General features: G+C 50.2%; 1 protein-coding gene across 2 annotated transcripts in view; it reads right to left on the reverse strand.

Moving 5' to 3' along the window:
* Nucleotides 1–14,678, reverse strand: part of atm (ATM serine/threonine kinase) — a 20,016-nt gene continuing 5,338 nt past the window's right edge. For both annotated transcript variants that reach the window (XM_040176915.2, XM_078109047.1), the window contains 46 exons: nucleotides 14,458–14,651; nucleotides 14,298–14,377; nucleotides 14,031–14,186; nucleotides 13,609–13,684; nucleotides 13,314–13,456; nucleotides 13,095–13,212; nucleotides 12,821–12,991; nucleotides 12,423–12,598; nucleotides 12,080–12,323; nucleotides 11,724–11,839; nucleotides 11,471–11,597; nucleotides 11,163–11,362; nucleotides 10,895–11,069; nucleotides 10,511–10,669; nucleotides 10,195–10,327; nucleotides 10,003–10,098; nucleotides 9,715–9,886; nucleotides 9,458–9,599; nucleotides 9,137–9,313; nucleotides 8,832–9,009; nucleotides 8,626–8,731; nucleotides 8,393–8,551; nucleotides 8,118–8,226; nucleotides 7,768–7,856; nucleotides 7,567–7,669; nucleotides 7,340–7,488; nucleotides 7,118–7,222; nucleotides 6,914–7,033; nucleotides 6,551–6,785; nucleotides 6,289–6,459; nucleotides 5,943–6,062; nucleotides 5,333–5,550; nucleotides 4,955–5,159; nucleotides 4,745–4,870; nucleotides 4,482–4,622; nucleotides 4,161–4,299; nucleotides 3,877–3,959; nucleotides 3,376–3,516; nucleotides 2,641–2,757; nucleotides 2,408–2,557; nucleotides 2,082–2,241; nucleotides 1,830–1,916; nucleotides 1,514–1,628; nucleotides 1,237–1,300; nucleotides 982–1,124; nucleotides 1–859 (listed from right to left, as the gene is read on the reverse strand). In XM_040176915.2, coding sequence (XP_040032849.2) covers nucleotides 679–859; nucleotides 982–1,124; nucleotides 1,237–1,300; nucleotides 1,514–1,628; nucleotides 1,830–1,916; nucleotides 2,082–2,241; nucleotides 2,408–2,557; nucleotides 2,641–2,757; nucleotides 3,376–3,516; nucleotides 3,877–3,959; nucleotides 4,161–4,299; nucleotides 4,482–4,622; nucleotides 4,745–4,870; nucleotides 4,955–5,159; nucleotides 5,333–5,550; nucleotides 5,943–6,062; nucleotides 6,289–6,459; nucleotides 6,551–6,785; nucleotides 6,914–7,033; nucleotides 7,118–7,222; nucleotides 7,340–7,488; nucleotides 7,567–7,669; nucleotides 7,768–7,856; nucleotides 8,118–8,226; nucleotides 8,393–8,551; nucleotides 8,626–8,731; nucleotides 8,832–9,009; nucleotides 9,137–9,313; nucleotides 9,458–9,599; nucleotides 9,715–9,886; nucleotides 10,003–10,098; nucleotides 10,195–10,327; nucleotides 10,511–10,669; nucleotides 10,895–11,069; nucleotides 11,163–11,362; nucleotides 11,471–11,597; nucleotides 11,724–11,839; nucleotides 12,080–12,323; nucleotides 12,423–12,598; nucleotides 12,821–12,991; nucleotides 13,095–13,212; nucleotides 13,314–13,456; nucleotides 13,609–13,684; nucleotides 14,031–14,186; nucleotides 14,298–14,377; nucleotides 14,458–14,651 — 6,569 coding nt within the window. In that variant the 3' untranslated portion in view covers nucleotides 1–678. The remainder of the gene's footprint in view (nucleotides 860–981; nucleotides 1,125–1,236; nucleotides 1,301–1,513; nucleotides 1,629–1,829; nucleotides 1,917–2,081; nucleotides 2,242–2,407; nucleotides 2,558–2,640; nucleotides 2,758–3,375; nucleotides 3,517–3,876; nucleotides 3,960–4,160; nucleotides 4,300–4,481; nucleotides 4,623–4,744; nucleotides 4,871–4,954; nucleotides 5,160–5,332; nucleotides 5,551–5,942; nucleotides 6,063–6,288; nucleotides 6,460–6,550; nucleotides 6,786–6,913; nucleotides 7,034–7,117; nucleotides 7,223–7,339; nucleotides 7,489–7,566; nucleotides 7,670–7,767; nucleotides 7,857–8,117; nucleotides 8,227–8,392; nucleotides 8,552–8,625; nucleotides 8,732–8,831; nucleotides 9,010–9,136; nucleotides 9,314–9,457; nucleotides 9,600–9,714; nucleotides 9,887–10,002; nucleotides 10,099–10,194; nucleotides 10,328–10,510; nucleotides 10,670–10,894; nucleotides 11,070–11,162; nucleotides 11,363–11,470; nucleotides 11,598–11,723; nucleotides 11,840–12,079; nucleotides 12,324–12,422; nucleotides 12,599–12,820; nucleotides 12,992–13,094; nucleotides 13,213–13,313; nucleotides 13,457–13,608; nucleotides 13,685–14,030; nucleotides 14,187–14,297; nucleotides 14,378–14,457; nucleotides 14,652–14,678) is intronic.

Below are 14,678 nucleotides of genomic sequence, written 5' to 3' on the forward strand. Positions count from 1 at the left end.
TTTTTGATGTCATTCAGTTTATTATTCAGTGATACAGATGGCATCTTTTTATGTTTTTTTTTAAACTTTTTTTTTTTTTTTACATAAAATGTTCATAATACAAAGTACACTGCAAACATATCGTACATTTCTGAATGCATTAAATGTAGTCTTTAAGCTTTACAGCACATAATATTCAGTAATTTAATAGTAAAAGAACTGAATTGGCAAACGAGTCAGCCGAAACAAACTCCTCCTGGAGCAGCGTCATCATACATTCATGAGGCCTGTGGTCATGGTGGAGAGCAACAAAAATATGACAACATTCATATCGCACGGGCTAAAAAACAAATAAATCCATTTTAAATATCAGACTGACCTTTCCTCCCTTCCCTCATTACAGCGATACAATTCACTGCTCTCTTTTTAATTACCCTCACAATTTGCAATAAAAAAGGTGATTATATGGTTTGTTTTGCAAGAATCAGTGCATGAAATCTTCCAAATTGAAATGCTGTTGTACAGTAAAAAAATAACTTCTGAAGACAAAAGCTATGCGGGGATATTTATCCTTTAATAATAAACACGCAGGGCATCATCTTTCGCGGGGGAACATCTGTCGCAATCCAGATGACCAGATGAAGCAAAGACAACGTCCGTCTCACAGTCAACCTGCGACCGTCTCCCCGCCTCTCCGGTCTACACCCAGGCCTGCCAGCCCGCGAAGAGTCTGCTGAGGTTTTTGGGGTCCATGGCTTGTTGGATGAGCAGGTTGACCTGCCCCCCCACGGTGAGCACCGTTCCCTCCTCCACCCCCTTCAGCTTCTCCTGCAGCCTCAGCAGCACCCGCTCCGCCACTTTGTTAAAGCTTTGACTGTCGCTGCGGGAGGAAGAGCACACGGCGGTGAGACGGTGAGGCAGAGGCCTCGAAAACGAGACTTGAGGGGGAAAGCAGTCGGAATGGAAACGTTCTAAAAGAGTTGTCGTCACGCGCTGCGGCACCTGGGTTTACGGTGGCTGTCCATGTCAACGCCCCCCATGGTGGAGCCCAGAGTAGCGTTGAGCTCCTGCTGCTCGTCGTGCTGCAGGTAGAAGGCCTTCAGCGGGTTCATGGTCCAGTCAAACAAAGGGTCATACAGCAGCACCTGTGCAGCACATTAACACAAGCGCGCGCGCGCACACACACACACAATACTTGAAAAGACGACAAAGAAGTGGCACGTGATTTGAGAGTGTGTGCGTGTCCAGTGATCTTACCTCGACAATAGTCAGCAGAGCTTCTTGAGAGCTCCTCATCACCTCCAATGTCTTCTCACAACATCTAAACCGGAAAAAAATGATTTGATTTCATCAGAGTGTCCTTGAAGGCACCACTAACCAAACTGTCTTTAAAAGGTTTTTAAAAATTGTTTTGGAAAGTAGTCAGGAGCAATGTCGAGTGTTGTGGTGTTCATCCGCTAAAGGTTTTATGACAAATTAAACTCCCTAAATTAATGTTTGGTGATATCAGAAGAAGGATGACCTTCTCCCTCACCTCCTGAAAACCCCCTCCACTCCAGTGATGCCCATCCCGTCCACAATGTCTCTAGACAGTCTGAAGGGGACAGTCTCGGGGGTGGGGAGGATCTTCCCCTGCTCAAAGGCCACACCTGAACACCAACAGCAATAAGAGAGAGAGAGAGAGAGAGGTGTTGGTGTGTATGTTACATTTATTCCCAAGTTCGACTCTACGATTTAAAGGTTTCCAGAGTAAAGCCGTGTCCATCTCATGGCAATCAGTCCACATCTGACACACAAGGCGGCTTCTCTTTGCATGAATTTCAGCAGGCGCAGTACGCAGTGATTCTCACCCAAGTCGATGTGCACCAGCTCAGCAGTCTGCTCATCAACCAGAATGTTATTGATGTGTCTGTCCCCCAGGCCGACGATGTAGCCAACTGTGGACACACAAATCCGTGAGGGAGTCTCTCCACCATTGTTGGTCATAATCAAACCAGTCACTAACAGTATTGATTTGTTCCGTCCGTATATGTTACATAACTATTTATAGCACGGCGCCTTTGAAGACGACCTGTTATGGAGCCCCGGGGGACTGTATGTACCTATAGAAGAGGTGGCCACGCTGCGGGTGTAAGCCAGACGCTTCTCCATCCACACCGCGGGGTCCAGGAATCGCTCCATGCAGAAATACCTGAAGACCGGCCGGAAGTTCTTGCACACCTCGCCGAAGCCCCGGAGCTTCTCATCGAACGACTGGCACTCCTGCAGACGCACGTTCACACACACACACACACACACACACACACACACACACACACACACACACACACACACACAGATTAGGAAAAAGACGATCAGCCAACTGGGACATCTGTGGTTCATGTGAGACAAACCGCGCCGTAGGCGGTGACTATACTCCGAGCAGTACCATCATCCTTTTGCGGCAGGCCAAGTTGGTCAGGTCCTTGGGTCTGAAGCGTTTGTGGGCTCCTTTGTTGGTGTCCACTAGAAACTCTCCAATAGGCACCGTGCCCGAACACCACTCCAACACGCCGCTACGCTGCGAGAACGGCACCACCTGGGAGGAAGAAGAAAGGAGGTGGTGAGCAGGTCTTTCGAATACAGGACAGAGCGATAAAGAAAGGCCTCGACGAGCATCACCTTGTAGCGTCGGATGTTGAGCTTCCTCTTGCGGGTGTCGGCGTTGCGCTGCAGCAGCATGGAGCACATGCTGAAGACCTGCTGCATCACAGCGTCCTGCCGCAGGTCGTCCTGACCCTGTTCACAAGGAGAGGGCAAAGGTCACTGGAGGCCATGGTCCTCCGCACGGAGAGCCCCCGCTCAGCTTTGTGCTTGGCGACGGTAACTAAGGAATCCTTCTGTCAACACTTGGGTCTTCAAAAACACAAGAAAGGCTGGAGAGAAACTCGGCAATGTGATATGGAATTATTACACATTTCTCTCTGAGTGACATGAACAATGAACAAAGTCTCTTTGATGGAAAAGCAGGATTTACTGAGGTAAAGATCGGACAAAGACTGCTCCGGCCACAATGACTCTCCCAAGCGTCCAAGAGGTGAATTATTAGCCTTTAAGTGTCTGACAAGTGTAACCACAAACACGAGCTCCCACACAATGTCCTCGTTACAAAAGGTGTGAGAGTAATACAACAAACGTTGTGTTTGTCCTGGTGCAAAACCAGATTAATCATTACACATGAAAACATATATAATGTCATGGAAAATAACTGGAGTTAAAAGTGATCAGGTTCCCCGTGAAGGCTGTTCAGACTTTAATCACACATGGCGGCAGCTTCAGCTTCAAACGGCAGGGATTTGTGTAGTCGGCAACACGCACACAGCCGACTCGTGGTAGTGTAACTCTCCTCACACCGACCTTGACCAGTTGTCTCCTGGTCGTCCCGTCAGAGCCGACGCAGTCGATGATTTTGGGCAGGTTGACTCCTCCAACCAGGCGGTACTGTGGCACGAAGGACCTGATGGTCACCAGGTCGTCATAGCAACAAGACTGATCCACCTAGTTTGAAATGAAACAACACTTGTTATGACACAACCCACTTGTTTAAATATACTTTCCTAAATGTCTCCTTTATTAAACGTGGAGTGATGAGTTCTGTACTGTCGTCTAACATCACACGTCTTGTTTCAGGTGCACATGAAATTCTTCTTTTTTTAGAGCACGAGATCCGTTTTAAAAAGTGACTCTCAACCAGACTATCAGCAAAAGAAATCCAGCCGGTTAATCTTATTTAATCAAATCAATCCCATCATGCCTTAGTAATAGGAACTTGCTAAATCCATAAATATTTGACTGTCTTCAGGAATTACATCACATAAAAAAATAAAATATTAAACATAATGGTTGGTGACGTTTGACCTTGATCTCCATTGTTGGGATGGCAACCTCATGCAGGTTTTTGATTTGGGTGATGGGCTGATCAGCAGGGATGGGAATAGGCTCTGTAATGGAAAGAAAAGAAAGGATGACTAATAATATGTAACACACACAATAAGAAGTGAGAAAAACCGAGCCAATGTCAAAACAGAAATGGCAAACTAAAAGCCAATTCCGAAATAGTTACAAAAATGGAATGAATGTTGGAATGGGACAGCTTCCCCTAAATCGCTGCTTGTGTGCGTCGCTGTGCTCGGAGGACTCACTCTTCTCCGCCTTGTGCTTGCTGGCGTCCATATAAGCCAGAGCGATGTAGGCGTCGCACAGCTTCTCGACCCCTCGGATCATCTCGCCTCTCTCTTTCCGGAGCTCGCCGATGATCCTCAGGGCCACATTGGAGCGCTCCTGCACCACAATAAGGAAACGGAACCGATGGTGTTTCCAGACATTTTCAAAAAAAAAAAAAAAAAAAAAAAACTACGAGCCCTAAAAACATGATGAATAGCTTTTTTTCTTCTTCATACAACTCATCTTGTTTATTTTATTTTCACATGATAGAGGGAAAAATGATCTAATGAAAGTCTCACGAGGTCAAGCGGCGAACCCTGCCGCGGAGCGCTCTTAGACAGTCGGCTCTTGCCAAAGTTCTCGTCCTTGTTGGCGTTCACCAGGGCGAGGATGATGAAGAGCGTGTGATGAGGGTGCTCCCGAGACGCTCTGCAGATCAGCTGTGAGGAGAGAGAACTATGTTGGATCTAGGTGTTGTACTTGAAGGAAAGGAGAACGGTCTTGCACTACTTTTGCACTTCGATGACGTCATCATTGATAAATAGAAAAAAAGTTGCATTACTTTGCGGAGGACATCATGGAACCCGGTATCCTCGGTAACGCCAGTTGCCATCTTGGTTCCCATGCGAGCGGCCAGCTGATACATGAGAGGCAGAAACTTGTAGGAAGGGATCCGCTCCACCCCTGTCTGGATCACAAAATGAGTGAAGTGTGAAGCACCGAGCGTCCGTCCAAATGCAACGCTCCGCGACCCCGAGTGCGCCCCACGGACCTTCATCATGTCGTTGACGACCTTGACGCCGGCGTTCTCCAGCCACAGCGAAGCCAGGCGAAACACCCAGGTGTCGTGCTCCCCTCCCTCCAGACACCGGATGTAATTCTCCACAGCTTTGAGGAGGAAGCGCTGTCTGTCGGTCTGCCGGTCGGAGAGGGACTTCTGGTCCAGCGCCAGCTCTCTCATCACCTTCGTTGTGTACCTGTGAAGGTCAGATGGAGAGACCGCCCTTTTATTGATCCGTCTAGTCTCCCAATTGCTTTCCATTCTTTCACGTAACCTTGAAAATGTGGTGGGCCTCGCCGATGTAACAAGAAAACCCAGATCTTCTGATTTAAAAACGTTTAAAATAAGTAATGAAGAGAGCACACACACCTGTTGGAAGTCACTTCACGCTTCCTCATCAGGTCCACTTCTTCTTTGGCCCTCTCCAGCAGCGCCTGCTTGTTCTCAAACTCGGAGGAGTTCATGTATTTGCCGATGCTCTGGTACTGAGCGTCGGAGAAGCGCGCCAGAGACAAGAAGGCCTCCGTCCGCTGACTCTGCAGCCTGGAGTCCCGAACTCCTGATGCCTCCTCGATCACCTCCACCGCCTGACAGCACAGCACAGGAGACACTTTTACAGCGGTTCTGTCCAAAGCAAGGCGGTGCAATACAAAAAGACTCAAAAAGCACAAGGAACATCATGTGTCATGGCGGCCATATAAGCCAGAGCGATGCAGGCGGCGTGGCACAGCTTCTCGACCTCTACAACACCACTACTTTGGATAAAAGCGTTAGCTAAATGACATTTAATATAACTACAAAGTCACATGGCAATGCATAGAAGCAAATTAATTAATATGTATATAACGTTAAGTTGCTACATTAACGCATTTGGGAGTACTCTCTTATTCCTGTGTGTCGGGGCACACATCATTGTACACAAGTCACACTACGAGGCTCGTTTGTAGAACTGGGCAGTTTTTCTTTCGCTTCCTCTTACCCTCTCCAGGTAGTTCTTCAGTATTACTCCGGGATTTTCCAGGCAGGTCTCAGCCAGCCAGCTGCCACACAGCCGCAGGCTCTCTGTGTAAACCGGGACCAGGGCGGGATTCATGTCCACCTGGCCAACGAAAACACCGAACCGAACCAGTTCAATGTCTCTCAACATCTGAGATTTCAACTAATTCACATGATGCGCCACGATGAAGATGAGGATATTCACCAATTCCTCAAACAATCTCAGTGGACAGCGTAACATTTAAGGATGTTCCACGTTTATTATTAATAACGGTCTAAATATCAATATTCTTTTTGTTTTGCTGTTCAACGGGGCGTTTAGGGCCGACCTTCTCCTCGAGCCGGTGTACCATCTGTCTCAGCAGCCCCAGGGCCAGCCCCTGCTCCCCTTTTGCCCAGAACACCTGGGCCTCTTCCAGCTGCCATGACAACACAGGGGATGACGCCCAGGACCCTCCACCACCATTCTGCTTCATCTGGAAGACGGCCTGCTCTGCGAGCTGGACAGGTATCGCAATCCTGTTAGTATTAAGTAGTTCAATCAACACAAACACACACACACACACACACACTCACACTCACACTCAATACCTGTGTATTCCCAGCATTTCGAGCCAGCCGGCAGAGCTCCATGAGGTGGTCACTGAGCACAGAGCTGACGTACTGGATGTGGTCGGGGTCTCCCCCCCTGGCTAGCAGGGTCTGGTGGGCCACGGTGCGGAGGGCCAGGATGGGCTCCACCAGAGCGAAGTCGCTGTCGGCGAGCAGCTCGGAGTGCTGTCGCCACTCTCTGCAAACCTCCCTCAGAGTCACATCGGAGAAGGGCCTGGTGTGGAAAGTACAGTACGCGTTGTAAGGAACGGTTCGAGCAGACAAAGGGACACTTACGTCCTCCCAACCCGACGTGGCGGCGAACAGGACACACATAAAGCCTCAAGACTCCTTCCTGCTCACTTAGCAAAGAGCTGTTTGGCACTCTCCAGCTCCCTGATGCTCTGCAGGTTCCTGAGAGACGGGTACAGAGAAGACACGGCCTCCAGGCTTCCTCTGCACAGCTCCGCCACATCTGCACCCCTGTGGAAACACATGGGCACGTATATATAGAAGGGGGCTAATCACAACTAAATTGTGAGTTCAAACTTCTTATTAAAATCATACCTGGCCTGTTTCAGAGTTTCGTCGAATACGGAGAACTCTTTGTCCCTCAGCGCATGCAGGGAACTAAACACTGACTCGTGGAAGCCGGGTTTGGATTTCTCACTCCTGGTACAGCAAATTAGAAAAAAAGCTATTAAGACAGAGATTGCTTCGGCTTCTCTGAGGGTGAGAGTTGTGTGTGTGTGTGTGTGTGCGCCCACCACCCCCCCTCCTTCGCCTCACCTCTCTGACAGCTCACAGTCCCACTGCGTGTTCCTCCATGCGGCCTGGAAGCGGAGCTCTCTCAGCTCGGCCCCCCACTCCACCCCTTCACTCTCCAGACCCCTCATGTAGGTGGTGAGGATGTTGCTCAGACCAAAGTTCTGCAGGCCCTGTCGGTACCAACATTGCGACTCAAGCGGCGGCCTTTTACGGGCGGCAAATAAAAAGCATTGCCTTCGTCATTTTACCTCCACAATTCCCACTTGACGAGTGACCTCGGGCAGAGTAGTGTGGAGGTTGTATGAGGTCAGCGCCTTCCCCCACATGGCCTCGTGCTCGTAGGTTCGAATCCTAGACAAAGGTGTGGGACATAAGACCTTTGTAACACCGCGGGGAAAAGGGGATCATTTGGAAGGGATGCAGGTCTCATTGATCTATTTATTGATTACCTTGTCAGCGGACTCGTAGTGGTCTCTCCGCCGCAGCCGTACAGACTATCAGGCTCTCCGATGCTGCGATACACCTCAATCAGCAGCTCCTGCATAAGAGAGGGAGAATAAGTCCTCTGGAACTCAAGACAGAATGACTTCATATGGATCGCATACTATTTTACATTCACACGGTATTGATTTACGATATGAGTTACGTGCATTTGTCACCAGTTTGGGAAATTTTGGTCATTAACCTGGACTCCCGTTGAGAAATAAAAATTCTAACTTTAACTGCTTTAAAGGGTAATTTTGTAGAAACACAGCTGGAATAAATATGTATGAGCAACTGCTTTGCACTTGACACTGACCTGCAGACTGATATTGGTGTCTTCCATGCTCTTCTCAGTGAGGCTGGAGATGGTGAAGTTCTGGCTGTTCTCTTCAAAATTGATCTTACGTGTTGCTCTGGACTTGGTTCTGCACATCGGAAAATGCATCGAAAAAATAAAGGGAAAATTGGATAAAACTGTCTAAATGTTCCGTACATTCAGTTCATCCGGATGCTCGTTGTCGTTTATATTAGAAAACCAATGTATCATTCGATATTTAAATGTCGTCAACACGTTGTTTAAAAGCCGCATACCGCCGACTCTCCTCCAGGTCGGCTTTGATCTTATCCACATAGATCTCGGTGTACAGCAGAGCGGTGAAATGTGCCGAGCAGGACTGCGCCGCTTTGGCCACCTCCAGGTAGTTCAGCTCCAGCCAGAAGTTTGAGTCACTCACCGTGCCAAAGGAGGAGCTGGAAGAAGCACACGCTGCTCATTTCAGTCCCAGAACACCCAACGCATGTTCTATTAGAATAGCAGTGCAGACCTTCCAGCTTCCAGAGGTCTCTGTTGGTGCCTCAGATAGTCGATAACGGCGAGCATCGTGCGCAGAGAGTTCTTGTCGTACAGGCCAGGACTGGCAGCTTCTGACTCTGGAAAAGAAGAACACATCGGAATCAAAACACATCCAACAGCGTGCGGACTCCTGAGTGTGAGCGTGCAGAAAACACAGATATGCTCTTTGTTCCTTACCGGAGTCAGAGCTGAGCGGCGTGGCGGAGCGACTGGCGGCCTGAGCGCTTCTGCAACAAAAGCTGAAGAAGTCCCGGATGCGGGAGGAGAGCGTCTCCCTCCACAAGCCGTTACTGTCTTCCAGGAGGATGGAGTGGATGATGAGCGGCAGCAGCCTCTGGCAGCAGTCCGCGCGCACCTGGAGACGCATGGAGGAAATAAGGCACGGCCAAAGCTACGACTCTAAACCGCGGCACAAACACACCAACTCTCAGATACTTTAAGCGCAAGGAACCACGTTCTTCAGCTGACGTCTGTGTGCTCACCAGGCACAGCGGTCGGGACAGCAGCAGCGCTTCACTCCGGACCCCTTCGCTGTCGAGCAGGGCGGTGCACAGGGCCTTCAGCCAGGCCTTGTGGCCGCCTGCCCGGGGAATCCAAAGCTGCTGACTCACCAGCTTCTCCTTGGCCTGCAGACTCGCCTCAGCGGTCAGAACTGCCGCCTGTTTGAGGAAAGTCAGCGGACGCAGATGCTAAATGTGCATAACTGAAATCCCATTCGTACAAGTGAGGGAGATGCGTTCGAGTTCAGCCGTTTGTCGAGTTATTTTTTGTATTCATTGGTATACATGTTAAACTTAACCCACCTTCTCCTTGGCCTTTCTAAAGGGGTTGAGGTAGGCCAGCAGGGGGTCTCTGCTGTCTTTGTGTTGCTCCCAGAAATCGACTCCGGACCGAGTGGCGAGGATGCTCTTCACGCACAGAGCGGCCGCCTGCCTCACCTCGATACTGGCGAACAATCGCAGCACAGAACACGGTTAAAAAAAAACGACAGAAGTCTCTCCCTGCACCACAGTCGCGTGCGACAAAAGGGGTTGACTTCTGAGATCAAGGTTCCGCGTACCGCTGTTGAGTGAGTGCGTCGTTCATGCAGTTCAGGACGACGTAGAGGCAATGGGACTCTGTGGAGTTGAAGCGGGACGCGTCCTTTTTATACAGGGGGTCTCGGCCGTGAAGAAGAGCGATGGTGGAGAGGTCCACGGGGCCCAGTTCCCCCAGACAGCTGCCCGCTGCCTCTGCAGGAACATGATTTGGGTTTGCGCTTGTGTAAAAACGAACGAATGTGTCCCGACAAGGCTGGAACCGCAGCACAGACACACACCAAAGCCGTGGGACTTATTTGACTCCATACCAAGAATGTCGGCTCCTTCCGGGTGGTTGGCTGCCAGCTTACAGAGCTGCAGCAGACCGAGAACCAGCCTCACCAGCACGCTGTCGGAGGGTTCGGCTACAGGAGGGGCAGAGACGAGCGAGAGGACAGGTTCACGAGACGTTTGACGTGGCAAAAACGCGTTATTATGCATAACCAGCTTCAGCCTCGTACCATGGCACTCTTTCAGCAGCTCCCGGATCTGGTGCTTGTTGTCATGCAGCTGCCTGGTCAGCTCCTTCAGCCCCTCCAGTCTGGTCAGAGGTAAGGAGTCACAGGACGTCACTGACAGGAAGTGGTCAATCTCCTGTGAAAGAGAAACACGGAGGACGAAGGTCAGCGGTGGAATTTTAAATTGTCTATTTTGTCATTTTCATTGATGACCATGACATTTTCCACCCTGCGAGTCATGGAGCAGTCGGGGCTGCGTGTGCATCCACAACGACTGGTGTACGTGACACAAACACGTGGATCTCAGTGAGGCGATTACCTGTCTCAGAGTGAAGATCGCAGTGTTACATTTGAGCCTGCGCTGTACAGAGCGCAGCTCTCGGAATTCAGGGAGGTCAGGAAAAGGCTCCAGCCGGCTGATGGCTTCTTTTAACTTCTCTTGATTTTCTATCACGAGAAACCTTAACAGACTGTTCACCTAGTGGAGCCAGAGAGGAGCGACAATGCTAGGTAGAATGTGACAAGTGAAAAATGTGTTTCTAGAAAACATCACGTATAAATGCATTTGACTGGATGCAAAACGCTTAAACAAGAGCCCAAATGTTCACATGACACCGTGTATCATCGCTGCATGTGGCCGTTTATCTAATCTGCGAACTTGCAAAAGAGGAAAACTCTCGTGCATCGACTCCCGGCCGCTCACCTGCCCTGAGACGGCGGGCCGGCTCTTGGCCTGAGCGGTTAGAGTCCCGACGATGACTTGCAGGTGGCCGTCCAGAGCGCCGTCACAGAACTCCAGCGCTGCCCGGCACACGGAGGTCAACAGGTCGCAGCACAGAGAGAGGCTCCGGGTAGAAACCTCATCGCATTGAGCTCGTCTGAGGATGTGGGGGAAAAAAGAATCTGGTTGGACTTTGCCCGGGAAGACGACATTGTGCGCGATGCGGTCGATGCTTTGTGTGCCGCCGGACCTGCTGTTCAGATGGTGAACGAGTGTGTAGATGATGTCCCTGAGGACGAAGGCCCAGGCTCCTCCGAGGCCGTCCTTCACCTCCACGAGCAGCAGGTTGACGAACAGGTGATACATGAGCAGGATGCGATGACGTTCATAGCTGTTGGTCGTCTCCGCTGCTCTTTCACACACCGCCAGCAGAATCCTCTGGATGGAAATCTACAGCACAAAAAAAAAAAAAACAGACTGACTAGCTCCCCAAAACTCTTCTTGAGTAAAACAATGTCGGTTGGCGAAACCACGTGAGGGTTTGCTCGCACGACTTACTGGAGTTTTTGACAGAATGGCTACCAAAGTCTTGTGGTTTGCACTGTTGCACTTGCTGAGGTATTCCAGCGTGGCTTTAATGACATTAGAGCTGAAGTATGGCGGGTTCGGTATGGGGTCCAGTTCCCTGAGCACAGTTAAACACATGCGTTGAGAAACAACTTCTACTAACATCCAGGGTGAGTAACAGGAAAACCAGATGAACAAACACATAAAACATGAGGGAAGCACGGTGAATTCAAACAACTATCACCCTGTGAAGCGCTTCAGGTCTCCTCCGTTCCCGTCGGCTCCACTTCCTTCGTACAGAGTCATCAGCAGTTCAACCACTATGTCCGCCAGGTTGCTGCGGATCAGCGTGTCAATTTGCTGCGGACACGTCACAAACAATTTGACACAAGTGTAACACACACGAGGCAACTGTGCAAAGGCCCACTGGAAATAAGATGACACATTACGGACGCCGCGCCTCTGCACTTGAGATGTACCTCGCACTGAACACTGTGGTGGGATCGGTTTTAAAAAGGCACATGTTTACTGTCGGCTTTTAGAAGCGAATCCCTGTGACGATTCAAGCAAATTATAGAAGCTGCGTGTGTGTGTGTTTACCGGTTTGCCCAGACAGTTGTCGTCTTTGAGCAGGTCGTACACTTTGTGGGCCTTGTCTTTCCGCTGCGCGACATGCACATCCTGGCCCGACAAGGCAAAGTACGGCAGGATGTTGACCATGATCTTTGGGAAACAGTCGGCCAGCAACACTTTCCAGTCCTTGTCGAGATACCTGCCGATAGACTTCACCTGCTCAAAGTCATCCAGGAAGACCAGGTGGGGGATTAACACCTGGTAGGAAGAGCTTCAAGGGGACACAAGACAACAGGTACGTTGGATTTGATCGTCGTTTTTTGGAAAATGACAGCGACTTAAATTGAAATACATGACAGAAGTTCCTCACTGATAGAAGTCTTTGACCGTGTCGTGGTCCAGGAGGGTGTACGGGAAAGATCCGAGAGTGTAGCGGTCGTCGGACTGTCTCTGCGCCAGCCACTCGGCTACCAGGTAGTACAGGTGGGAACTGACGAATGTCTTCACACTCCGGTAGCCCAGCGCTCTGGAAACGCTGCCCAGCATCTGTGACCAAAGGACAGAAATGCTTCCGCTGACTCAGCGGTTTCTGCGTTTTTTTTTAAAAAGGGCTTTGAGTCGTTCGACTGTGATGCATAAAGAAAGATAAGCTCAAGTATCAAAGTAACATTCAATAGTTGAAACGATCTGGACGAGGCTTCATTGACTCAGTTGGATAAATTCTCATTTTAAAAACTGCATTTGGGATTTTGATCCCTCGACACTTACCTTTTTGATGAGATGTTCCTCTATGTTGTTCTCTTTGTAGGACTGGAAGAGGGCAAACAGAGCCTGTTTTTCGCAGACCGGGCTACAACGCAGCACAACAGACAAGGTCTTCAACAGCGTGGCTTTGCGGTTGAACGACTCGTCCTGCTGGTCTTCGGCTGAGCTGCTTCTCTGTGTGTGATCACACGGACACAAGAAGCATGAAGAAAGTCAAACAGAGGAGGACGGGGCGGGGGTGAAGGGGACCTTAATAAACTATTCCTAATGATCTTACGGGAGGCTTCATTCCTTCCTGAGCCTTCAGGTAAATGCTCTCGAAAGCCGCCTGCTGTTGTTTAAGCGGCAGCATGTTCCTCCTGTCTGGAAGCTCCGCTCTCGTCTCCAGAAACAACCTAGAGACGCACGAGACATCTACGCTTTAGGAAGTGCCGTCTACGCCGCGCTGTACGTCTTTTCACTGAACGGTGTCCTGAAACATTGGCCCGAAGCGTACCTCTCCACTGACATGGCTACCAGCATGCGGACTTGGTGGTGGGCGTCTGCGAGGTGAGAAGGAAGGATGACGGACACGGGCCGATCTTCCGCACTCTCGGCCCCTCTGATGCTTAAGACTGCCCAACTACAACAAGGGTCAGCCTGGCACAGGGGAGAAAAAGGAGAATTCGTTGGCACATAAAATATAGAAAGGGGCTTTTGCTCAGACAACACACTGGCCGATGACACACACACACACACACACACACACACACACACACACACACACACACACACACTTCCCCTCTGCTCACCTCCAGCAAAGCCACCAGACATCTCACCAAGGCGGCTCGCACAGCAGTCATGCCTTTCCCCGTTTGACCCAGGAAACTGAAACACATTACAAAGATGGAGTTAGTATCAGAAGGGGTGCGTTCCAATACTTATGCTGTCATAAAAAGAGTTAGTGTTTGCCAAATGAAGTGTGCATGGCCACGGACAGCTTCACTGTATATATGGATATATGGGCCCGTTGAAGTTGTGTTGCGTGCAACACACCGTGCACACGTTGTGAGGGCAGCTGCAGCACGTAATGAAAGTAAAACGTTTTCCTGAGGCAGATTTTACGCTTGATCCTCCTTCTCATTGCCACAGACAGAGGATCCCCTTTAAGACACAACCTCTCACAGACTGACTCTGTTCATCTGTCATCAGGCTGTAAAAATACGCTGCTTACCAGAATGCAGACACCACTTGTAGCAGAGATCCCTGAACATGTTTCATCTCCTCCGAAGTGTGGTGGGTGTTCCTGAGGCTGGCGATGGAGGGCAACAAACCGAGCAGAACAGCTGTACAGACCTCTTGGTCCTGACGGTGCAAAGAACACAGGTCCCTGTGGACAGAACAGTAGCATATAAAAAGAACACCAACCTGACTTTGCTAAACGGATTTATCCTAAAAAGAAGACAGGACATCATTCTGTGTGGCAGAATCATTGTCTTACGCCAAAGGACGGAGCAGGGAATCAAATTCCTCCGGCGAGAGCGAGTCCTCGGCGGGAAGCTTCTTCAACAGGACGAGATACTGGCGGGGAAGCAGATACGAATGTTCAAAAACACCACCTCCACTGCGACCCAGAGACCTGCGCAGCGTGTGCCACCCACCATGTTCAGGTGCAGGGCTTTGCTGAAGTCCATCTGCTCCAGCAGCAGCAGCAGCCTGCGCCGCACCTCCTGTGGTTTGAAGAGCAGGCCGGGGACGAGCCGCACGGAGCCGCACGCGCACAGGAGCTCCAGGACGGCGAGGAGAGCCACGTCCTGCTGGGCCAGATGTTCGTCTGCAAGCAGACTTTTTGCACCTGACGGAGGTCAGATTTGTTTCAACA

Source organism: Gasterosteus aculeatus, chromosome 1 (genome assembly GCF_964276395.1).
Source record: "Gasterosteus aculeatus chromosome 1, fGasAcu3.hap1.1, whole genome shotgun sequence".
NCBI lineage: Eukaryota > Metazoa > Chordata > Actinopteri > Perciformes > Gasterosteidae > Gasterosteus > Gasterosteus aculeatus.